The 27500-nt window shown below is 39.4% G+C and overlaps 1 protein-coding gene across 2 annotated transcripts in view; it reads left to right on the plus strand.

Moving 5' to 3' along the window:
• slit3 (slit homolog 3 (Drosophila)) overlaps nt 1-27500 on the plus strand; it is a 615812-nt gene that overhangs the window by 294671 nt on the left and 293641 nt on the right. For both annotated transcript variants that reach the window (XM_061976782.1, XM_061976783.1), the window contains exon 7: nt 5148-5219. In XM_061976782.1, the coding sequence (XP_061832766.1) occupies nt 5148-5219 (72 nt within the window). The remainder of the gene's footprint in view (nt 1-5147; nt 5220-27500) is intronic.

Consider the following 27500-nt stretch of genomic DNA (forward strand, 5'->3'; position numbering starts at 1 on the left):
AATTAGCTTTTTTCACATATTTATCAAATATTGGTTTCTGTTTTGTCTCTTTAGCTACAGGGTCAATTTTGTTTTGCTCATTACTTCAATTCAACTTTTTTTTTTTTTGACTCATCTTGAGTAATTGTCTGGGCTTATACATACAACACAATCAGTTTTTGTAGCCTTTCCCACTTGCTCCGCCATAAGGAACAAATTAATTACGAAAACAGGAACCAATTATTATCAAACTTTGACACACCATCAAATGGTATGCTTACAACTTTGTCACAGTGGAATTTGTAGTGTGCTAGTTAACATGTCCCTTTGATAACACAAATACAATTCCAAATACTTTTTTTTTCCATTATATGACCTTTCTACAATGTAAATACAATCCCAAATACTTTTTCCCATTACTGTTTTTCTGGCATGGGTTTTCTGGCATTTTTTTCACTAATGGGGTTACTCCGAATCCTCCCATTGCCCGTCTTCTAATACGACCTCCCCTGTGAGTGTATTTTACTTCTTGATTCTGCCAGTGGTTTGGGTTTACTATGGGTGCAGTATCATTTTGTTTCCTGAGTTCTACATTTTCCTCAGATTCCCAAGTGAACCATATTAGGGGGGCATGGCCGACCAGTACCAATATCGTTAACCCATATGTTTATGGACCGTCTGAGCCATTGGGGTGTCATTTCTGCTGATTCACTCCTCTACCAAGGTCAGTGGTTTGGCTCAACTCTAGTCATCGTGTGCGTCCACACTATTACCAGACTTTGCTTCCCTTTCCTTATTGGATGATTCAACAGAAATGACCTTTTTACAATGTACTAAGTGTACCCAGGTTGGTCTTTCCACTATCTTTCAAATGGTGTTAGTCCTGTTGTACTTGTAATGTTAATGTACATTTTTACTAAATATTTGCATAATGCTTTTGCTACTGTCAGCACATCTGCTTTTCCTTTAGGAAATATTTCTAACTACTTTGAAAATGCATCTACTATGACCAGACAATAATGTTTTCCTTCACTCTTATTTAGTTAATTGCATAGATGTTTTATACAATTTTTTTTATAAGAATTAAACTATAGGAAGTATAGTACTTCTGTATAAGGGCATTCATATCCCTCCTGTTGAGCCATGAGTTCAACCTTGGCTCAATATTGCTGCTCACTTATACCGATTTTTCTTTGTAAGATTGGTTTATTGTCTGGACATACATAGATGTCTTTTTTGTTCAACATCATCCTCATAATTTCTTTGTATTCCTTTCATTGCTTGTCTCAATATATTGGTCAACTTGTTTTTGTAGTTCTTACAGCGTTTTTCAGCATTCTCTGTTCTTGATTTGATAAACGCCTTACAAAGTCTATTTTTCTTTTTACATGCATTTTTCAAACTGTTTATCATCCAAGGTGCATTATTTTGCCTTTGTTTAGATCTGCATGGAACCTCAGGACAATGCTTTTTATACATATTACTTTATGCATTTTTTAAGTAATGTTTTAAACTCACTTAACTGTCTATATGCTACTTAATCTATACTTTTAAACTCTGAATTTACATTCTTCCCATAATCTAACTTAAGAATGTTATACTACACTTCAAAGTTAAACCTACTTTAAATTTACATGTAATAAATTCACTTCCACACCTCCCCCACTGCGCCACGCACACACACACACACACACACACACACACACAAGGTGGTGTGTGAGGGCGTGAGTGCACTTCTTAGGGCAAAGGTCAGCAACACTTGAAGAGATTTCTCTTTTTTTTTTTTTCTCTCTCTCTCTCTTCTTTCCTCAGCTAATAACCATGTAACCCACTTTATCATTTTATCATACTATACATCTCAACTCTTATTATAGTTATTAATCTAGGTTTTTATTTGTTCCATTATTTAATTATACATATATATTTGTATATATAAACGCGCTCTTTATATATCCAAACATACATATATATCTTCAGTCTACCTTTTCTTCATCTCTTATTTCAATACCCCCATTATCTCTCTTTCGCATTAGTTTATTTCATTTTGCATTAATTCTTATTGATTTTTCCCCATTTCTTCATTTATTTTTACTTTTCTCTCACGTTAGCACTTTGAGATTATTCTCCTATTTGCTTTTTCCTAACTGGCCCTGTTTCATAATCTTCTGTTCTATGAAACATTAGCTTTTTTTCTCTCTTAGCCCTTTCTTTTGCCTCTTCTCTTCCTTTTATTTTCCTTTCTTCCTGCTCTTCCTTTTTTTTTCTGTCTTTCTCCGTCTTCTCTATTTTGAGCCATTCTCATCCAGCACCCCGTGTGGTCCCACCCCATTCTGGCTAGCTTTTTTCTGTTACTTCCGCATTTTTCTATTATTGATTCTCGCAACTTTAGAATATCACCTACTTTGAGGCATCCGGTAAATTTATGTTTTGATATCCAGTCATCGAGAAATTTCAGTAAATCTGGGTTTGTTATTTCTACCGCTTTCCAGTCTTTACATTTTAACTCGTCTTTTGGACTAACCTTTGGTTTACTTGTCCCTTTCCCCATTTTGTAAATTTGGAGTAATCCGTCGCCCCCTACAGAGCCGAAACGTATAAGGATTACTTTTGTTTTTGTTGTAAGATAGTGGTTTAATTTATTATTGTGGTACACGTCGCTTCTACTGGAGATGGTTCCCCAGTGGAGGTGTCTTGCCTAGAGCATCCACAATAACCCACTATTTACTTCTCACAACTTTAATATGGAGTGATAGCCTAATGGCGATTACTCCCACACACTCTCACATTCACACCTTTCAGTATATTGATCTACGGAAATTTCAATGTTTATTACATGAGGATCCCGTCGCTCTCCAGATTATTGTTTTTTCACGGACAAAATTCAGTTTTTTATTCTGAATAGACCATTTTAGGTCTGTTGGACTCCGACGTCCCCAGGATAATGGTTCACGGATATTTCAAATTATTGTGGGCTCCGACACCCCCTAGTATGTTTGTTTATGGATATTACGGATTCCAGTTTTCGCGGTTCCGTTTACCTGCAGTCTTTTTGCCTCTTCAGTTTTTATCTTAATTCAGTTTTTATTTAAAATTTTAATACTCACGGACGTTGGACTCCGACGTCCCTCTAATTTGGCCTTTTTACCTGTTATTTACAGGGTTTGTTTTACCTGTTAGAGCCTAGGATTTACAGGGTTTGTCTATGCGTCGTAACCCTCAGTCACACGCTTCTTCTTAGTCGTTTCTTTCTTCATCAATTTAAAACGTACTCACTGCTCTCTGCCTTCCTTCCTGTTGTCCTCGGATTTTCCGTCAGTCTTTCAATTCCAGCCCGAAATGAAGAAAAAGCAGTTCCTCAATCAGGATTTGGTTGCCATGGTCCTCTGGTTTCACTCACTCATGCTGGAATCGTCAGACGTGTTGGAATCCGGCTCGAAGGACCAATTAGATGTCAGGTTCAAATACAGGACATCTGTTACACAAGACAAAAGGCAAGGAATCAAACAGAGACAGAATTCAATTTGGACTCAATTGAGGAAAGACATGGTCACTGTACTCTCTGCACAGTCCTGCACCACGCTCTGACCAAGAAGGTTCTCGTCTCCTCTTTTAATTCAGATCTTCCATGTTCACGCACCAACATATGTCACAATAGGAATGGGGAGGTATGTAAAACAGTCATTGTTTTTGGTCGCTTTGAAGTCCAAGAAGAGGACTTCTCGGGCTTGGCTCTTCCTGGATCCAGCTGGGGCAGGTGTTGGAGGACAATGGACAACCCCTCCCGTCTCCTGTCCACAGTGACTTCAAGAGGGCAGCGTCTCGTAAATAGCGTTGACCAAATAGTTGGAAGAGAGTTGGAGGACAATGGACAACCCCTCCCGTCTCCTGTCCACAGTGACTTCAAGAAGGCAGCGTGTCGTAAATAGCGTTGACCAAATAGAGGGAAGAGAGTTTGTGAATTACTTCAAAGAGAGTTCGTTTAACACTTCAAAGAGAGTTCCCCCAGGAGTTGAGCACATCCTGCCATCTGTCCGTGCTGAACTCACAGTGGCGTTTCCCGAGACTTCATCCTTTTGTTAGGCCTCGAAATACAGCATTCATAATACAACATTTGAAATACAGCATTCATAATACAACATTTCTTTTGTGATAACTTACAAACAATTATTCCAACAATATAAGTATATATGTATGTGTATATGTATACAAACATATGTGCATATATATATATATATATATATATATATATATATATATATATATATATATACACATATATGTGCATATATATGTATATATACTGTGTATGTATATATATGTATATACACACACATATATACACACATTTATATACACACACACATATTTACACACACATATATATATACACACACACACAATAACTATTGTCTAGATTTATGGTCCCGTTTTTGTATTCAATACAATATACCACACATTTTGACCCCAGCTCCATAAAAATCCCTCAGAACAAAGGACATCAAATTTGGATGTCATTCAAAATCTATAAGAAGGCTTGAAAACTGCAGTTGAGTGACAAGACTTTTACAGGCACAAGAAAAAAAGTGCCCTGTCTGATCTGACTTTTGACCTTCATCCCCCTGAACACTCCTCAAAAACATCTGAACAAGTTTGTCATACATTTCAGCAGGTAATTTGACCTCTGATCTTCGACCAGCTTGTTCTTGGATATCATTCAAAACTCAATATATTTTTTTTTACAAAATGCAAGTCATACTTGACTATTAAAAACACATCCTGAGTCTTAATTAGAGCACAAGTAGTGTGTGTGATGTATTTCTGTATGGGATTACAGTCTTATTGATGATGTCGTTAACGCCCGGCTGTCATGTCATGTGTTCTGGCTCATATAGCGTGGATGTCCCTTCCTTCGCATGGGCAAACGTCTATATGGGGTGGAATGTGTGTTTAACTAAGAACTGACAGCTCCACACACACACACACACACAAAGCTCATGGATGCAATTATTGCAGCCATCATGAATGTCACGTCATGCATCTGTCGCCTTCTCCTGCATGCCTTTTTGTGCTCTCCACAGTTCAACTGCTCGCAGTTTTGTTCCTAAATTGGACTCCGTAGAAGCCTCAGTACCACATCTAATACCCCTTTCCCCCCTCCTCTTCCTCAGAGACCTGAGTGAGAACCAGATCCAGGCAGTTCCCAGGAAAGCCTTCAGAGGAATCACCAACGTCAAGAACCTGTAAGCGCAAAAAAATTCCCTTCAGTCGTCATTTTTTAATTATTTCAATAAACCCACACGTGCATGTGCTCAGCCTTTACTAACACCTACAGCTACAGTCATGGTCCAAAGTAATAATAAGTAATAATGTCATGGCTGTCTTGAGTTTCCAATCATTTCTACAACCCTTGTTTTTTGTGATAGAGTGATTGGAGCACATACTTGTTGGTCACAAAAAACATTCATGAAGTTTGGTTCTTTTATGAATTTATTTATTTATTAAATGTTAATATTTGCTTACATGTCCCTTGGCAAGTTTCACTGCAATAAGGCGCTTTTGGTAGCCATCCACAAGCTTCTGCTTGAATTTTTGACCACTCCTCTTGACAAAATTGGTGCAGTTCAGCTAAATATGTTGCTTTTCTGACATGGACTTGTTTCTTCAGCATTGTCCACACGTTTAAGTCGGGACTTTGGGAAGGCCATTCTAAAACCTTCATTCTAGCCTGATTTAGCCATTCCTTTACCACTTTTGACGTGTGTTTGGGGTCATTGACCTGTTGGAACACCCAACTGCGCCCAAGACCCAACCTCCGGGTGTCATGATCCGTGGTCCGGAACATGTTTTTGTTATTTTCTGTTGGCTTTGGACTCTTTTGCAAACCCCGTTTCCATATGAGTTGGGAAATTGTGTTAAATGTAAATATAAACGGAATACAATGATTTGCAAATCCTTTTCAACCCATAGTCAATTGAATGCACTACAAAGACAAGATATTTGATGTTCAAACTCATAAACTTTATTTTTTTTTTGCAAATAATAATTAACTTTAGAATTTCATGGCTGCAACATGTGCCAAAGTAGTTGGGAAAGGGCATGTTCACCACTGTGTTACATGGCCTTTCCTTTTAACAACACTCCGTAAACGTGTGGTAACTGAGGAGACACATTTTTGAAGCTTCTCAGGTGGAATTCTTTCCCATTCTTGCTTGATGTACAGCTTAAGTTGTTCAACAGTCCAGGATCTCTGTTTTGGTATTTTAGGCTTCATAATGCACCACACATTTTCAATGGGAGACAGGTCTGGACTACAGGCAGGCCAGTCTAGGACCCACACTCTTTTACTATGAAGCCACGTTGATGTAACACGTGGCTTGGCATTGTCTTGCTAAAATAAGCAGGGGCGTCCATGATAACGTTGCTTGGATGGCAACATATGTTGCTCCAAAACCTGTATGTACCTTTCAGCATTAATGGCACCTTCACAGATGTGTAAGTTACCCATGTCTTGGGCACTAATACACCCCCATACCATCACAGATGCCGGCTTTTCAACTTTGCGCCTATAACAATCCGGATGGTTCTTTTCCTCTTTGGTCCGGAGGACACGACGTCCACAGTTTTCAAAAACAATTTGAAATGTGGACTCGTCAGACCACAGAACACTTTTCCACTTTGTATCAGTCAATCTTAGATGAGCTCAGGCCCAGCGAAGCCGACGGCATTTTTGGGTGTTGTTGATAAACGGTTTTCGCCTTGCATAGGAGAGTTTTATCTTGCACTTACAGATGTAGCGACCAACTGTATTTAGTGACAGTGGTTTTCTGAAGTATTCCTGAGCCCATGTGGTGATATCCTTTACACACTGATGTCGCTTGTTGATGCAGTACCGCCTGAGGGATGGAAGGTCACGGGCTTAGCTGCTTACGTGCAGTGATTTCTCCAGATTCTCTGAACCTTTTGATGATATTACGGACCGTAGATGGTGAAATCCCTAAATTCCTTGCAATAGCTGGTTGAGAAAGGTTTTTCTTAAACTGTTTAACAATTTGCTCACGCATTTGTTGACAAAGTAGTGACCCTCGCCCCATCCTTGTTTGTGAATGACTGAGCAGTTCATGGAATCTACTTTTATACCCAATCATGGCACCCACCTGTTCCCAATTAGCCTGTTCACCTGTGGGATGTTCCAAATAAGTGTTTGATGAGCATTTCTCAACTTTATCAGTATTTATTGCCACCTTTCCCAACTTCTTTGTCACGTGTTGCTGGCATCAAATTCTAAAGTTAATGATTATTTGCACAAAAAAAATGTTTATCAGTTTGAACATCAAATATGTTGTCTTTGTAGCATATTCAACTGAATATGGGTTGAAAAGGATTTGCAAATCATTGTATTCCATTTATATTTACATCTAACACAATTTCCCAACTCATATGGAAACGGGGTTTGTAGTTCTTGTTTGTGACATCTCTGAGTTTGGTTTGGCTCTGATTAGTGTTCGCCCGCTCACCTGCTTCGCGAGCACTAATCAGAGGCATTATTTAAGCCTGCCTTTGCCAGTCAGTCGGCCTGGCGTCATTGTTCGCTCCATGCCGTGTCCACGTAAGTCGTGTTTATTTCATGCCACAGTTTAGTGTTTGTTCCAAGCCATAGTTTATGCTGTTTGTTTAATGCCACAGTTTCGTGTTTGTTCCACGCCATAGTTTATGCTGTTTGTTTCATGCCGCAGTTTTGTGTTTGTTCCATGCCATAGTTTATGCTGTTTGTTTCATGCCGTCGTTTCGTGTTTGTTCCACGCCATAGTTTATGATGTTTGTTTCATGCCACAGTTTTGTGTTTGTTCCACGCCATAGTTTATGCTGTTTGTTTCATGCCGCCGTTTCGTGTTTGTTCCACGCCATAGTTTATGCTGTTTGTTTCATGCCACCGTTTCGTGTTTGCTCCACGCCATAGTTCATGTTTGTTTACCTCATGCCCTGCCAAGATTTCTTGAGAAATCTCCTACCTCACGCTGTCGTCCCGAGTTGTCCGTTCTGCATTCCCGGGAGAACGACCCCGCAGTGAGACGCAAACCTCCGCGTGACACCGGGCTGATGATTTTAGGTTGTGCTGAAGAATTTGGAGGTAATCCTCCTTTTTCATTGTCCCATTTACTTTCTGTAAAGCACCAGTTCCATTGGCAGCAAAACAGGCCCAGAGCATAATACTACCACCACCATGCTTGACGGTAGTTATGGTGTTCCTGGGATTAAAGGCCTCACCTTTTCTCCTCCAAACATATTGCTGGGTATTGTGGCCAAACAGCTCCATTTTTGTTTCATCTGACCACATAACTTTCTTCCAGAAGGTCTTATATTTGTCCACGTGATGTCAGATGAAACAAAAATGTAACTGTTGCTTTAAATGTATTCTTGAGACGACTCAAATATTTTCACTCGCGCTCGATGTGTGTGCCTGGAATCCAAGGGGCTCAATTTTCCTTCCCGGCTTCACGTCGTCTTGTAAGGATTTTGTAAACCCGCTTTATCGTTTACTTGTGACATCCTCGTCACCGTCGATCGGCTACCTGATCAATCCCGCTGGTCAATAACGACTAATGGATCTTAAGTCTTGGGGGGTAAACAGCGTGGTCAGTGTGTGCAGAGCCTTTAAGAACACAATAGACCAGCGGTGTCCAAACTCTTTGACTCGGGGATGCATTGGGCTGAAAAAATGTGTTATCTATATATATATATATATATATATATATATATATATATATATATACACACACATCCATCCATCCATTTTCTACCGCTTGTCCCATTCGGGGTTGCTGGGGGTCGCTGGAGCCTATCTCAACTGCATTCAAGCGGAAGGCGGGGTACACCCTGGAAAAGTTGCCACCTCATCGCAGGGCCAACACAGATAGACAGACAACATTCACACTCACATTCACACACAAGGGACCATTTAGTGTTGCCAATCATATATATATATATATATATATATATATATATATATATATATATATATGTCTTAATAAGGTTATCCAAAAAATAGTGCTCGATACCGTAGTAGAGCGCAATATATGTATGTGTGGGAAAAAAAATCACAAGACTATTTCATCTCTACAGGCCTGTTTCATGAGGGGGGGTACCCTCAATCATCAGGAGATTTTAATGGGAGCATTCGCATACCATGGTTTATATAGGGCACACAGTGGGTGGGTACTGGCTGGCGTAGGGGCGTGGTGATTGGCTCATGTGTTACCTAGGAGGTGTTTCCGTCTATGGCGGCATGCTGTTACAATTTCGCTGCGCTTGTTGAGGGATGACAGGTCTGGACGGTAAATAATAAACAGTTTCTCTTTCAAGCATAGGTTGCATCTTTTATTACCACTATTGTAAGGTGTGCTGGATGCAAGAATTTGCCATGTTATTGAATATTCAACATTATTGTCTTTGAGGTCCCAAATGTGTTTGCTGAGTTCTGTGGTATCCCGCAGGTTTTGGTTCCTGAAAGAAGCCTTGTGATTGTTCCATCTGGTTTTGAATTCTCCCTCGGTTAATCCTACATATGTGTCGGATGTGTTAATGTCCTTGCGTATTACCTTAGATTGGTAGACAACTGATGTTTGTAAGCACCCCCCGTTGAGAGGGAAATCAGGTTTCTTTCGACAGTTACAGCCTTTGTTGGTTTTGGAGTCGCTCTGTCCGGGGGCCGACGGCTCATTTGCAATTGTTTTGTTGTGGTTTGAGATGATTTGTCGTATATTGTTCATGCAGCTGTAGCTCAATTTAATGTTGTTCTTGTTGAATACTTTTCTTAGGGTGTTGTCTTTGGGAAAGTGTTTGTCAATCAGATTGAGGAATTTGTGTCCAATGTTAGTTGAGACGTTTTTGCTGTATGGGGGGTTGTACCAGATGATGTCGTTTCGTTTTCTGTTCTTTTTTGGCTGGTTTCCTGGCGTGGGTTCATAGGTGAGGGTGAAATTGTATCCGCTTTCATCAAGGGCTTTTTGATACGGGGGGGTTGCTTGGTCAAATTCAGCTTTGCTAGATGACAACGGGGGGTGCTTACAAACATCAGTTGTCTACCAATCTAAGGTAATACGCAAGGACATTAACACATCCGACACATATGTAGGATTAACCGAGGGAGAATTCAAAACCAGATGGAACAATCACAAGGCTTCTTTCAGGATCCAAAACCTGCGGAATACCACAGAACTCAGCAAACACATTTGGGACCTCAAAGACAATAATGTTGAATATTCAATAACATGGCAAATTCTTGCATCCAGCACACCTTACAATAGTGGTAATAAAAGATGCAACCTATGCTTGAAAGAGAAACTGTTTATTATTTACCGTCCAGACCTGTCATCCCTCAACAAGCGCAGCGATATTGTAACAGCATGCCGCCATAGACGGAAACACCTCCTAGGTAACACATGAGCCAATCACCACGCCCCTACGCCAGCCTGTACCCACCCACTCTGTGCCCTATATAAACCATGGTATGCGAATGCTCCCATTAAAATCTCCTGATGATTGAGGGTACCTCCCCTCATGAAACAGGCCTGTAGAGATGTAATAGTCTTGTGATTTTTTTTCCCACACATATATATATACTGTATATATATATATATATATATATATATATATATATATATATATATATATATATATATATATATATATATATATATATATATATAAATATAAACGTTGCTTGGATGGCAACATATATTGCTCCAAAACCTGCATGTACCTTTCAGCATTAATGGCGCCTTCACAGATGTGTAAGTTACCCATGTCTTGGGCACTAATACACCCCCATACCATCACACATGCTGGCTTTTCAACTTTGTGCCTATAACAATCCGGATGTTTCTTTTCCTCTTTGTTCCGGAGGACACAAAGTTCACAGTTTCCAAAAACCATTTGAAATGTGGACTAGTCAGACCACAGAACACGTTTTTTTGCATCAGTCCATCTTGGATGAGCTTGGACCCAGCGAACCGGCGGCGTTTCTGGGTGTTGTTGATAAATGGCTTTTGCTTTGCATAGTTAAGTTTTAACTTGCACTTACAGATGTAGCGACCAACTGTAGTTACTTACAGTGGTTTTCTGAAGTGTTTCTGAGCACATGTGGTGATATCCTTTACACACTGATGTCGCTTTTTGATGCAGGACAGCCTGAGGGATCGAAGGTCCGCAATATCATCGCTTACGTGCAGTGATTTCTCCAGATTCTCTGAACCTTTTGATAATATTATGGACCGTAGTGAAATCCCCAAATTCCTTGCAATAGCTGGTTGAGAAATGTTGTTTCTAAACTGTTCGACAATTTGTTCAGGCATTTGTTGACAAAGTGGTGACCCTCGCCCCATCCTTGTTTGTGAATGGTTGAGCATTTCATGGAAGCTGCTTTTATACCCAATCGTGGCACCCACCTGTTCCCAATTAGCCTGTTCACCTGTGGCATGTTCCAAATAAGTGTTTGATGAGCATTTCTCAACTTTCTCAGTCTTTTTGCCACTTGTGCCAGCTATTTTGAAACATGTTGCAACATGTAAACATATATATATATATATATATATACACAATTTGGAAAAAAATAAATAAAAACAATTTGGGGGGGGGTCTGTTTTCTCAGTAGCTGTATTATGATTTCTCTATCAAATGAATAAATACATATTATTAAAAAAAAAAAAAAAAAGTAAAATACACCACTAAAATAATGTTTTGATAATTGTATTTGTATAGTAATTATTTTAAAAAAAATGCTGTGCTTAAAACATTTTAAAGCTATACAAGTTTCAAGTTCTAATTCAAGTTTCGGTAACACTTTAGTATGGGGAACATATTCACCATTAATTAGTTGCTTATTAAAGTACCAAAGACTTCATTTAGAATTATTTGGACACTAGGGGAACATATAAGGGTTTGGGTTAGGGTTACTAATAAGCAATAATTCTGAGGTTATTGAGGGAAGACTCTTACTTAAGGGCTTACTGGTTGTATAATAAGGCCATGCAGAATAAGGCATTAATAAGTACTTAATAATGACTAATTAAGAGCCAACATGTCACTAATATGCTTGTTAATAAGCAACTAGTTAATGGTGAATATGTGCTCCCCATACTAAAGTGTTACCCAAGTTTCATTTAAACTTAAATTTAAATTTGACAGTTAAATAGAATACATATTTAAAAATACATATACTTATGACCAAAGTAACTTTTGTCATGATCTGTGGTCTGGATCATGTTTTTTTTTGTTATTTTCTGTTAGTTTAGGACTCCAGCAGTTCCTGTTTTTGTGCACCCTTGTTTGTTTTAGTTTCCATGACGACTTATGATTTTCACCTGCCTCTTGCGTTGGGGTCACACCTGTCTCTAATCAAGAGACCAGTATTCAAGCCTGTCTTTGTCAGTTAGTCGTCCTGCCGTCATTGCTTGTTTTCTGGAGATACCATAGTTCATGCTGCTCGTTTCTTGCCATAGTAAGTTTTTTTTGTTTCATGTCCATAGTTCAGGCTAAGTGTTAGCGTATGTTTTCTGTTTTAAGTTTTATGTCCCTTAGCCTCTCCTGCAATCGGCACACTTAATCTTTTGTTTTAGTTCCTGACTTTTGTCCTGTGTAGGATTTATTAATTAATGAATATGTTCCTACCTACTACCTTTGTCCGGAAAAGTCTGTTTGCTTCCTGGGAGAACAATCCTCGCAGTAAGATGCCAAAACCCCCTTGTTATGACAATTTTTTTGCCATAATTAAATTAAAAAAATTATGATATCCCCCCCAAAAAAAAAAAAAAAAATACATGGAACAATAGTTTTACATCTTTATTTTCCAAATATTTGGGCCAAAACAACCTCTGGATACTTTTGGTCAGTTAAAAAAAATTTATTCATTTATTTTGCACGCGTGACCCTGACAAAAACGACCCAGCCAGCACTTTGATGACGCTGCACCACGAAGGTGACCTTGCTTACGTATGTTGATGTCGCGCGTATGGATCTCTTTCCGCGGGATGAAGGGATGCAAATAAGAATAGATGGTCGCACGCCAGTAAATAAATCCTCATTGCACTTGTCGCAGCAAAGACGTTTGGTCAAATTTGATTGCAGGTCGACTGCATCAGTCATTGTTTTTACCTGACAACGACACGTCCTCCTTGGTCCCATTCGCTCTTTTCCCAGCTTCTAAATGGACTTTGTGACGTCATCGTCGCCACGGACTTCCTGCAAGTCCTCGCGGGTCACACAGAGGAGGGACGTTTCAATCCAAACAAGCTAACATCTGCTTGATATTACCACTATCTCCTGTGTGTGTGTGTGTGTGTGTGTGTGTGTGTGTGTGTGTGTGTGTGTGTGTGTGTGTGTGTGTGTGTGTGTGTGTGTGTGTGTGTGTTCAAATGAAGATTTACGAGGCGCCGTAAAATATCAACTCTCTTTGGATTATTAAGATGTGTAAAAGCTTCCATTTTGACCACGTGAATAGATTCATGTGCCACCGGCACATGTGTTGTCTCTCCCAAGCCTGCTGTAAATTCAACGTGGACGCCAAGGTCCAACAGGGATGATGACTTTAATGTTAAATGGACCTGAAAGTGTCTACACTGCACTGTTCGTGTGTGTGTGTGTGTGTGTGTGTGTGTGTGTGTGTGTGTGTGTGTGTGTGTGTGTGTGTGTGTGTGTGTGTGTGTGTGTGTGTGTGTTCTTGTATTTCTACTGTTCTTGAGACATCAACGAGGAAAAGTAGCTTCCATATGAGAAGGTGTGAACAAGTTAGGACATAAATCAAGGTCCCAAACCATTGCATCTAATAGAGAGCCAAATACTAGAGTCCGTGAACATTGCTCCAAAGTCAGGATTTTTTTTGTTGATTGAATGTGCATACAAAAGTAAACATTGACAGGTGCAAAGGCAGCAATATATGATGAAACAAGAAGGACTTCCCTATTCATCCCCGGAAAAACCCGCCAGGTGAACAGCTGATTTTACGACTTCCGGCGCTGACGTAAGACAACCCACGTCCCACATGTGACCATAGGATGAACAAATACACTACGCTACTAAGACTATAGTGGCCATTAACAGTTAGCTTCTACAGCTGGGTTGCCCAAAGTGCGGCACAGGGGCCATCTTTGGTCCGTGACTCCTTTGTCATCGGCCTTAAGCACATTACAAAAAAAATAATAATAGAGATCTCATTTGCACCCCTGGTGGTGAAATCTATCAAAATGAGGGTGGTCTCAAAAAGGAGGGATTTTTCAAATTAATTGTGTTGTCGGTTTTAAAAGTGCTCCCCCTCTGGTCAACATATGAAATAACAAGTGAGTGTAAGACATTGAAATGCGCCCCCTTTGGCCAAAATTTATTAAAAAAATAAAATAAATATGTATATAGAGACATACTGTAATAACTTGAAGTAAATAACAAAGATTAAAAACCTATTACAAACAAAAAAAAAAACTAAAAGCAGTCTTATTCTCACAATCTGTCAACTTTTTGTCACGGCAAAGTTGCAGCTTACTGCAGGGTTGTTCTCCCAGGAAGGTAGACAGACTATTCCGGACAAGGCGTGCAGGTAAAAACATGATTTATTCCTCAAAATCAAAGTACTACAAAAAACAGAACACAAGGCAAAGGCACAACGCACTGATCGTACTAGGAGCTAAACTAACACTTACCATAAACTATGAACAAGGAAAACTTACGTTGACTGTGGCATGAAATAAACAAGACTTATTTAGACAAGGCATGCAGCGGACACTTGGCATAAACTATGGCAGCGAACAAACAAGACTTATTTAGACAAGGCATGAAGCGAACACTTAGCATAAACTATGGCAGGGAACAAACCAGACTTATTTAGACAAGGTATGAAGCAAACACTTAGCATAAACTATGGCAGGGAACAAACACGACTTATTTAGACAAGGCATGAAGCGAACACTTAGCATAAACTATGGCAGCGAACAAACAAGACTTATTTAGACAAGGCATGAAGCGAACACTTAGCATAAACTATGGCAGGGAACAAACAAGACTTATTTAGACAAGGCATGAAGCAAACACTTAGCATAAACTATGGCAGGGAACAAACAAGACTTATTTAGACAAGACATGAAGCGAACACTTAGCATAAACTATGACAGGGAACAAACAAGACTTATTTAGACAAGGCATGAAGCGAACACTTAGCATAAACTATGGCAGGGAACAAACAAGACTTATTTAGACAAGGCATGAAGCGAACACTTAGCATAAACTATGGCAGGGAACAAACACAACTTATTTAGACAAAGCATGAAGCGAACACTTAGCATAAACTATGGCAGGGAACAAACAAGACTTACAAGTAGGTTGCGTGACAATAGCGTAAAGCAAACAATGGCAAGATGACTAAATAGCTCTCTGATTAGTGGTTGACAGCAGCTGAGCGTGGGACCACTAACCAGAGGCAGGTGAACCCAATTAATCCCCATGGTGACCAAAATAAACCCAGGAGTGCACAAACAGGAAATAAAGGAGTCCAAAATTAACAGAACATAACAAAAACATGATCCGGACCACGGATCATGACACTTTTTTCTTATAAAATTGGGAATAATTTCTCATATTCTTTCTGTTTCTGTAATAATGCAATATTTACTCGTACAATTATCACTTTTTTAATGTAAAATTATGACTTTTTAATGCAAAATGGTGATTTTTGTCATATAAAATTCTGACTTTTATCACACTATTGCCAATTTTCTTGTTGTTCTTGTAAAATAGTGACATTTTTTGAGTAAAATGATGACTTTTGTCATAATTTTGTCATGTAAAATTCCGAGTATTACAATATTGCCAACATTTTAAAGTTTTATTATAAAATTGTGACTTTTGTCGAGTAAAATTGCGACTCTTTTAATAAAAGTGCCAAAATGTTAAAGTTAAAGTTAAAGTACCAATGATTGTCACACACACACTAGGTGTGGCGAGATTATTCTCTGCATTTAACCCATCACCCTTGATCACCCCCTGGGAGGTGAGGGGAGCAGTGGGCAGCAGCGGTGGCCGTGCCCGGGAATAATTTTTGGTGATTTAACCCCCAATTCCAACCCTTGATGCTGAGTGCCAAGCAGGGAGGTAATGGGTCCCATTTTTATAGTCTTTGGTATGACTCGGCCGGGGTTTGAACCCACAACCTACCGATCTCAGGGCGGACACTCTAACCACTAGGCCACTGAGTAGGTAGGTAGTTAAGCTTTTCTTGTAAAATTGCGACTGTTGTTGAGTAAAATTCCAACTTTTATCATAATATTGCACAAATGTTCAGTTTTTCTTGTAAAATTTTGACTTGCTTTGAGTAAAATTACAACTTTTATTATAATACTGCCAACATTCTAAGTGTTTCTTGTGAAACTGTGACCTTTTACTTGTGAAAATCCAACTAATTTTTCACTACAAGCTTTTTCATATTTGTATAGTATGTATATATTATTAATGTTGTAAATACACTTCTTTATATATCTAGAAAGGGTGGTTCTAAAGAGGTAGACATTTTTTCAAGGTCTCAAGAAGGTAACAAATATAAGAGTGTGTGTGTGTGTGTGTGTGTGTGTGTGTGTGTGTGTGTGTGTGTGTGTGTGTGTGTGTGTGTGTGTTACCATGGATCACATCCAAACACCAGGCTGGCGCCCGACCAATGCATTCACTCCCACAGTGAGATGCTCTGCTTGATCTTGAACTAAAAAACAAAATGGAAATGTACGTTTGGTTCATGAGAGAAGGTTATTTATTATGAGCAGACCACGTGGGCCTGATTCAATAAAGGTTTGCGTGTACTGCGGTAAAACTTGTGCAAACGAACAAAGCCGGTCTACTAAATGTGTGCAAAGTGGATTGCGTCTGTTAAGTGAGCGTTCTGTGTCTGTCTCCGTCAATGTGCAACATGTATGTTGATCATCAACAAATGGGAGGAGAAGATGCAAATGCCGCTGTTTTGCGAGCACTGTTTTGCGTTTTATTTAGCACATGTGGGAAGGACGTGCAAACTGGCGGTTCCAAGATGACAGGTGTATAAAAAAATATATGTTCAAATAAATCACAATTCTTACTTGTAACAATTTTTCATCTATTCAAAAAACCTAACTTCGATTTAAAAAATCTAATTTTTATTTATTTATTTTTAATCTGTCCTGTCCAGTCACTCGGACAAATCATATTGTTGATGCAGATCAGGGGTCCCCAAACTACGGCATCCGAAATACGGCCCTCGGGAAGTTCCAAGTTAAAAAAAAAAAAACATAAAAAAAAAACGTTTTATTTTATTTATTTATTTATTATTTATTTAAATCTGCCCTTTCTAATCCATTTTCTACCGCGTGTTACTCTCGTATCATATTGTCTAAACATGCATTTTTCCATCGATAACGTGACATCAATTGCACACTCTCAGTCAATTAGTGTGCAATGAATATATCTTTATATATATATACAGTGTATATATATATATATATATATATATATATATATATATATATATATATATATATATATATTTATACAGGTATATGAAGTGAAGTGAAGTGAATTATATTTATATAGCGCTTTTCTCTCGTGACTCAAAGGGCTTTTACATAGTGAAAACCCAATATCTAAGTTACATTTAAAGCAGTGTGGGTGGCACTGGGAGCAGGTGGGTAAAGTGTCTTGCCCAAGGACACAACGGTAGTGACTAGGATGGCAGAAGCGGGGATCGAACCTGGAACCCTCAAGTTGCTGGCACGGCCACTCTACCAACCGAGCTATACCCCCTCGTGTATATATATAAATGTGTATATATATACAGGTATATATATATATATGTATATATATATATATATATATATATATATATATATATATCAATCAATATAATGCATTTTATATTGAGATATATATTTATTTAATGATCATGAAGGTGAAGAGGTCTCTGTACAGGAAGTGGAACAGGATTGGCTGGGGGTATTTGCTACTACCACCAAGATCTGCACCCGCGCCTTCAGCGTGCACCGCGGCGGCCATACTACTCGTCACGGCCTAGCCCTCGCGGCTCTCACTGCCGGCGACTATATATATAAAACCTGAGTAGGTTATATATATAGTCGATAATGTTCTTCTTTTTCTCTATCTTCTTGTTATGGGACATTCATCCTCCACTGTTGCCATTTCTAATATAAAGTAGTGTAAAGTTCTTACTTATATATGTCAGTAAACTCGCCATGAAAGGGCTAAAACATACCGGTGTAGTGACTTTACATTATTCACTCAAGGAACTTTAGTTATTAGAGAGTTCCGGTTGGACAGTTTTTCACAGGAGATGCTGCTCCGTTATTGATTGAAGTAAAGTCTGAATGTCATTAAAACAGTTAGCTCCATCTTGTGACACTTTTTCCACCCCTGTCCTTGCACGCTACACCGCTACAACAAAGATGACGGGGAGAAGACGCTGTCGAAGGTGAGCCACGTAAATAAGATCGCCCACAAAACGGCGCATCATGAAGCGACTGTCAGAAAGCGGCTTGAAGATGATCTGTAAAACATCATCTATGCAACATTTTGACCAAAGAACCACCATTACATGTTATGTAGACCACAGGGAAGCCTTTTACATTTAGAAAAAAAATAAAATAATTAGAGATGTCCGATAATTGTTTTTTTGCCGATATCCGATATTTCGATATTGTCCAACTCTTAATTACCGATTCCGATATCAACCGATACCGATATATACAGTCGTGGAATGAACACATTATTATGCCTAAATTTGTTGTGATGCCCCGCTGGATGCATTAAACAATGTAACAAGGTTTTCCAAAATAAATCAACTCAAGTTATGGAAAAAAATGCCAACATGGCACTGCCATATTTATTATTGAAGTCACAAAGTGCATTATTTTTTTTAACATGCCTCAAAACAGCAGCTTTGAATTAAGAACATGCTCTCCCTGAGAGAGCATTAGGAGGTTGAGGTGGGCGGGGTTGAGGTGGGAGGGTAGGGGATAGCGGGGGGTGTTTATTGTAGCGTCCCGGAAGAGTTTGTGCTGCAAGGGGTTCTGGGTATTTGTCCTGTTGTGTTTATGTTGTGTTACGGCGCAGATGTTCTCCCAAAATGTGTTTGCCATTTTTGTTTGGTGTGGGTTCACAGTGTGGCGCATATTTGTTACAGTGTTAAAGTTGTTTATACGGCCACCCTCAGTGTGACCTGTATGGCTGTTGACCAAATATGCATTGCATTCACTTGTGTGTGTGAAAAGCCGTAGATATTATGTGACTGGGCCGGCACGCAGAGGCAGTGCCTTTAAGGTTTATTGGCGCTCTGTACTTCTCCTTACGTCCGTGTACACAGCGGCGTTTTAATAAGTCATACATTTTACTTTTTGAAACCGATACCGATAATTTCCGATATTACATTTTAAAGCATTTATCGGCTGATAATATCGGCAGTCCGATATTATCGGACATCTCTAATAATAATATGACTCCTTTAATGCGCCCTATAATCCGGTGCACCTTATATATGAAAACAGATCAAAAATAGACCATTCATCGGCAGTGCACCTTATAATCCGGAAAATACGGTACGTGTTCTTGTCTTACACAATGATTGTGAATGATGGTCAAAATTCAAGTTGCAAGTTCCCCTTGAAAAGCCTACTGAAACCCACTACTACCGACCACGCAGTCTGATAGTTTATACATCAATGATGAAATCTTAACATTTCAACACATGCCAATATGGCCGGGTTAGCTTACTAAAGTGCAATTTTAAATTTTGCGCGAAATATCCTGCTGAAAACGTCTCGGTATGATGACGTCTTCGCGTGACGTCACAGATTGTAGCGGACATTTTGGGACAGCATGGTGGCCAGCTATTAAGTCGTCTGTTTTCATCACAAAATTCCACAGTATTCTGGACATCTGTGTTGGTGAATCTTTTGCAATTTGTTCAATGAACAATGGAGACAGCAAAGAAGAAAGCTGTAGGTGGGAAGCGGTGTATTGCGGGCGGCTGCAGCAACACAAACACAGCCGGTGTTTCATTGTTTACATTCCCGAAAGATGACAGTCAATCTTTGCCATTGGCCTGTGAAGAACTGGGACAACAGAGACTCTTACCAGGAGGACTTTGAGTTGGATACGCAGACACGGTACCGTGAATACGTATGCAGCTGCGGCTTCCAAACATTTGATTGCTTGCCCGTACGTGGGTGCCGCTATGTGCATGTCACGTACGTAACTTTGGGGACATTGGGGAAATTTATGTGCTGTATGAACTTTGGGTAGGTGAACGGTACTTTGGGCTGTGGGATTGAGTGTGTTGTGCAGGTGTTTGAGTTGTATTGGCGGGTTATATGGACGGGAGGGGGGAGGTGTTTGTTATGCGGGATTAATTTGTGGCATATTAAATATAAACCTGGTTGTGTTGTGGCTAATAGAGTATATATATGTCTTGTGTTTATTTACTGTTTTAGTCATTCCCGGCTGAATATCAGGTCCCACCCGCCTCTCACAGCATCTTCCCTATCTGAATCGCTCCCACTGCCCTCTAGTCCTTCACTCTCACTTTCCTCATCCACAAATCTTTCATCCTCGCTCAAATTAATGGGGGAATCGTCGCTTTCTCGGTCCGAATCACTCTCGCTGCTGGTGGCCATGATTGTAAACATTGTGCGGATGTGAGGAGCTCCACAACCTGTGACGTCACGCGCATATCATCTTCTTCCGGTACAGGCAAGGCTTTTTTATCAGCGACCAAAAGTTGCGAACTTTATCGTCGATGTTCTCTACTAAATCCTTTCAGCAAAAATATGGCAATATCGCGAAATGATCAAGTATGACACATAGAATGGACCTGCTATCCCCGTTTAAACAAGAAAATCACATTTCAGTAGGCCTTTAAGGTACCTGATTCTTTCAATGATTTAAGAACAATTACTGAAATTGTTTAATCCTCCTAGTAGTACTACGTCAACGTGTGTACTATCCTATTGACACGGGAGAACAAGAGATTATTTGGCGTCAATCAAAAGTGACAGTGCAATCATCTTTCGGCCCATTACAGTGATTTGATCTACAAAGTTAATTATTTTCTCTTAAAGTCGGCGGTGGCTCAGGCGGGCGTGTCCACTCGTTCATCATCAGCGTCCTCGCTGATTGCTGCCACTCCTGATTATTTTGTGTGTGTGTCCTTAATTCTACTCTGGCAAGAGTGTTAATTTACCGTCCGACCTCCTGCCGTAAATATTAGAGGCGGCACATTTATCTGTCTCCCCTTTACTTCTTGGTATTTTTTCCTTGGTTCGGATTCCGTCCTCCGGTTCCTCTATTAGACAAGGTGACCGTGGCCATAAAAAAAAGGCTCCAGTCCTCCATTACACCATTGGAAAGGGGGGTTGGCGGGTGGGGAAAACCCTCCATGACTTTCTGTCCCTGGTGGACACGGCATTGATTTTTTTTCCCATGTCTCCTTCTGACTTGTTTCTGGCGGTGACCACTTCTTGGCCATTAAGACTTCTCCTCTCGCCGTCCTTCCGTCACGCTGCCCGCGGGCTCCGTTAGCTTTGGATGCTGTCTGCTGCTGCTAGTGAAGCCTTTCCTTCCCGACACAGATTGACTGCTTCGCAATGTTCTGTCAAATAACTCACATTTTCAGGGCTTTGACTTGCAATGGAACCTGGATTTTTATCCAAAGGGTCTGTGGAAATCTTGTAAATTTGTTCCAGACACACACACACAAGTTAACACGAACCAGTTGTTATTGAGAATAATTCTGGTTTTACATGAAGAAAATGAATGCAATATAAGTTGTATTCCGTCACGTGACTTTTCAGCGGAAGTAAACAAAGTGGTGGGCCACCTAAGCCACATGGCTACTGTGCAGCAAACAATCTGAGTACGCAAGGGGCCTAGATCTTACCACTAAAAGTAGATATGAGTGACTTGTATTAGTAGGTTGCACAGTGAAGTACATATTTCGTACAATTGACCACTAAACGGTAACACCCGAATACGTTTTTCAACTTGTTTAAGTCGGGGTCCACTTAAATTGATTCATGATACAGATATATACTATCATCATAATACAGTCATCACACAAGATAATCATCAGGGTGTATACATTGAATTATTTACATTATTTACAATTTGGGGTGTGGACGGGGGGGTAGGTTTGGTTGATATCATCAGTCATCAACAATTGAGAACAGAGAAATGGACATTGAAACAGTGTAGGTCTGACTTTGTAGGATATGTACAGCAAGTAGTGGACATAGAGAGAGAGAGATCAGAAGGCATAAGAAAAGTATCTACATTTGATTGTTTACATTTGATTATTAACAATCCGGGGAGGGTTGAAGTTGCCTGGAGGTGTACTTTTATTGCGGTTTTGAAGGAGGATAGAGATGTCCTTTCTTTTATACCTGTTGGGAGCACATTCCACATTGATGTTGCATAGAAAGAGAATGAGTTAAGACCTTTGTTAGATCGGAATCTTGGTTGAACATGGTTAGTGGAGCTCCCCCTGGTGTTGTGGTTATGGCGGTCATTAACGTTAAGGAAGTAGTTTGACATGTACTTCGGTATCAGGGAGGTGTAGCGGATTTTATAGACTAGATGCAAACTATGCAATGGAATCTATCCGTGTACCGTATTTTTCGGACTATAAGTCGCAGTCTTTTTCATAGTTTGGTCGGGCTCCAGTGCGACTTATATGTTTTTTTCCTTCTTTATTATGAATTTTCGGCATGTGCGACTTATACTCCGGTGCGACTTATACTCCGAAAAATACGGTACTTTATAAAAAAAATTAAAAAATGATTATTATCGCAAAGCATAGATCAGGGGTCACCAACCTTTTTGAAACCAATAGCTATTTCTTGGGTACTGATTAATGCAAAGGGCTACCAGTTTCCATCCATCCATTTTCTACCGCTTATTCCCTTTGGGGTCGCGGGGGGCGCTGGAGCCTATCTCAGCTACAATCGGGTTGGAGGCGGGGTACAAGTCGCCACCTCATCGCAGGGGCTACCAGTTTGATACACACTTAAATAAATTGCCAGAAATAGCCAATTTGCTCAATTTACCTTTAACTCTGTTATTATTAATAATTAATGATATTTATCTTTGTGGAAACACTGATGATCATATATTTATATAGAAACAGATAAATATCAATATGCAACATTTTATTTTTATATTTTCTCTTAAGTGCACATTTTTCAAATTGAACATTTTCAAATGATCACTTCGAAGACAGTCTTGTGAAATCACAATATCCCATTTGAACTAGCTAGCCACTAACATGTTTTAACAAATCAAAATCATGAATTACTTTGCACCATGTTTGTGCAAATAATAACTCATGTAAAATACAAAAGTCAACTCTCAAAATTTTAAATAAATCATGTCACACTTTGAACTGGACACCAAATCTGTTATGTTTCTTTGTCAGTTAGTGAAGACCAAGTCTTTAAAATATTTTCTTGGATTTTCAAATTCTATTTGAGTTTTGTCTCTCTTAGAATTAAAAATGTCGAGCAAAGCGAGACCAGCTTGCTAGTAAATAAATACAATTAAAAAAATAGGCAGCTCACTGGTAAGTGCTGCTATTTGAGCTATTTTTAGAACAGGCCAGCGGGCTACTCATCTGGTCCTTACGGGCTACCTGGTGCCCACGGGCACCGTGTTGGTGACCCCTGATATATACTATCATCATAATACAGTCATCACACAACATAATCATCAGGGTGTATACATTGAATTATTTACCATTATTAAAGAGAGAGAGAGAGAGAGAGAGAGAGAGAGAGATCAAGATCAGAAAGCATACGAATAAGTATCTACATTTGATTGTTTACATTTGATTATTAACAATCCGGGGAGGGTTGAAGTTGCCTGGAGATGCACTTTTATTGCGGTTTTGAAGGAGGATAGAGATGCCCTTTCTTTTTTACCTGTTGGGAGCGCATTCCACATTGATGTGGCATAGAAAGAGAATGAGTTAAGACCTTTGTTGGATCGGAATCTGGGTTTAACGTGGTTAGTGGAGCTCCCCCTGGTGTTGCGGTTATGGCGGTCATTTACGTTAAGGAAGTAGTTTGACGTGTACTTCGGTATCAGGGTTGGTGTAGCGGATTCTATAGACTAGATGCAAACTATGCAATGGAATCTATCCGTGTACCGTATTTTTCGGACTATAAGTCGCAGTCTTTTTCATAGTTTGGTCGGACTCCAGTGTGACTTAAATATGTTTTTTTCCTTCTTTATTATGCATTTTCGGCAGGTGCGACTTATACTCCGAAAAATACGGTACTTTATAAAAAAAAAAAAAGGTTATTAACGCAAAGCATAGCTTATCCGTCGCTCGCGTTCCCAGACATGTGGAACATTTTCTCGCCTGGGTCATGATTGTGATGCCTAGTTTGATCTTCCCTTTCTGGCTATGGACGCTAATTTGTTACACCTGCCTCTGGTTCACCTGCTCCTGATCGTTAATCAGAGCACTATTAGTTGGCAGGATCATTCTGTTAGGAATGCTCTTCTTAGTGGAAGTCGTGATCTAAAAAAAAAAAAAAGCAGGAGACCGCAGGCAGCTTAAGGAAGTGTTTCATGTCCAAAAGTACAAAAAATCCAAGGTAGAGTTCAAAGGGAATATGCACAAAACAAGCACAAGGAAACTGTGCATGAAAAAATAGCTAAGGATAGCAAACAACAACAGAAATGAACACTGAACTAAGGCGATGAGACCGGACTCAGCATCGGGAACATGACACTTTCTACATGACAAAACAGATGAAAAGTGTGGAGGTCTACAACTTCTTTGTGTGTGAGGCTGGGTCAAGGAAATTAGTATCAAGACTCTCTCGGATAAACATGAATAGTTTTTACTCGGGTAAGGTTGCATTTTGTGATTTAACTTCGCGTCTACGGCCATATTTGTTGTTGTTGTTGGGGCACGCGCCGTTTACGAGTAGTGTGTTTTTAACCGTCTTTATCAAAATATAACCATATATGTCAACATTGTGTATGTGCTGAAAGATTAATTTATGATTGTTTATCAAAATATTAATATAAATGTCAACATTGTGTATGTGCTGAAAGATTCATTTAGGATTGTTTATCAAAATATAACTATAGATGTCAATATTGTGTATGTGCTGAAAGATTAATTTAGGATTGTTTATCAAAATATAACTATAGATGTCAACATTGTGTACGTGCTGAAATATTCATTTATGATTGTTTATCAAAATATAACTATAGATGTCAACATTGTGTATGTGCTGAAAGATTCATTTGTGATTGTTTATCAAAATATAACTATATATGTCAACATTGTGTATGTGCTGAAAGATTTAGGATTGTTGGCTTTGGTAAAAATTTGATTAGTTTAGCTTTGCATGTGCTATCGAGTAATACACAAACACCTTTACTAGATCAGGCCCTTGCTGTACTATAGTTTACAAGCAACTCGTCAGCACTAATAATGCTGCACTACTATTGCAACATTAGTTGTTACTTATTAATAAACAAGCATGTAAGCCCAGAGAGCTACTGTATATTCTGAATTACTTTTTTTCCTAAACTTTGATCCCTGCGGTTTATAAGACAAAGCGGCTAATTTATGGGGTTTTCTTCGCTAACAGCAATAATAAAAACAATTTTATTTGAAAAAAAACAGGCAAATAACACTTTGAGGGGGTTTTATTGTTTGTATTATGGCACCATCTTATGAACAAATTTGCTCACTGCAGTGGCTGCAGTGTCCTTCCATTTATCAATAGTGCTTTTTGTTCAATTTTCTTTTTCAATTCGTTGAACTTGCACTTACAGATGAAGCAACCAACTGTAGTTACTGACAGTGGTTTTCTGAAGTGTTCCTGAGCCCATGTGGTGATATCCTTTACACACTGATGTCGCTTTTTAATGCAATATCGCCTGAGGGATCGAAGGTCCATAATATCATCGCTTACGTGCAGTGATTTCTCCAGATTCTCTGAACCTTTTGGTGATATTACGGACCGTAGATGTCCAAATCCCTAAATTTCTTGCAATAGCTGGTTGAGAAATGTTGTTCTTAAACAATTTGCTCACGCATTTGTTGACAAAGTGGTGACCCTCACCCCATTTTTGTTTGTGAATGACTGAGCATTTCATGGAAGCTTCTTTTATACCCAATCATGGCACCCACCTGTTCCCAATTAGCCTGCACACCTGTGAGATGTTGATGTGGCATCAAATTCTAAAGTTAATGATTATTTGCACAAAAAATGTGTTTTATGAGTTTGAACATCAAATATGTTGTCTTTGTAGTGCATTCAACTGAATTTGGGTTGAAAATGATTTGCAAATCATTGTATTCCGTTTATATTTACATCTAACACAATTTCCCAACTCATATGGAAACGGGGTTTGTAGTTCCTGTTTGTGACATCTCTGAGTTTGGTTTGGCTCTGATTAGTGTTCGCCCGCTCACCTGCTTCGCGAGCACTAATCAGAGGCATTATTTAAGCCTGCCTTTGCCAGTCAGTCGGCCTGGCGTCATTGTTCGATTCATGCCGTGTCCACGTAAGTCGTGTTGACTTCATGCCACAGTTCCGTGTTTGTTCCACACCATAGTTTATGCTGTTTGTTTCATGCCACAGTTTCGTGTTTGTTCCACGCCATAGTTTATGCTGTTTGTTTCATGCCACAGTTTCGTGTTTGTTCCACGCCATAGTTTATGCTGTTTGTTTCATGCCACAGTTTCGTGTTTGTTCCACGCCATAGTTTATGCTGTTTGGTTCATGCCACATTTTCGTGTTTGTTCCACGCCATAGTTTATGCTGTTTGTTTCATGCCACAGTTTCGTGTTTGTTCCACGCCATAGTTTATGCTGTTTGGTTCATGCCATATTTTCGTGTTTGTTCCACGCCATAGTTTATGCTGTTTGTTTCATGCCACAGTTTCGTGTTTGTTCCACGCCATAGTTTATGCTGTTTGGTTCATGCCATATTTTCGTGTTTGTTCCACGCCATAGTTTATGCTGTTTGTTTCATGCCACAGTTTCGTGTTTGTTCCACGCCATAGTTTATGCTGTTTGGTTCATGCCACAGTTTCCACCTGTGGGATGTTCCAAATAAGTGTCTGATGAGCATTCCTCAACTTTCTCAGTCTTTTTTGCCACTTGTGCCAGCTTTTTTGAAACATGTTGCAGGCATCAAATTCCAAATGAGCTCATGCAAAAATATAACTATCCAAAAATATCTTGTCTTTGCAGTCTATTCAATTGAATATAAGTTGAAAAAGATTTGAAAATCATTTAATTCTGTTTTTATTTACCATTTACACAACGTGCCAACTTCACTGGTTTTGTGGTTTGTATTATTCCGTGTGAGTGTTAAGAAGAAGAAGGAAGTTCATATGAGAGTTTATGACGGCAGCCATCAGATACGGTTGCACTGTTTCATATCCCTGACATTACACCTCGGTGCACGCACACACACTCCTTTTAT

The sequence above is a fragment of the Nerophis lumbriciformis genome, linkage group LG16 (assembly GCF_033978685.3).
Source record: "Nerophis lumbriciformis linkage group LG16, RoL_Nlum_v2.1, whole genome shotgun sequence".
NCBI classification, from domain to species: Eukaryota; Metazoa; Chordata; class Actinopteri; order Syngnathiformes; family Syngnathidae; genus Nerophis; species Nerophis lumbriciformis.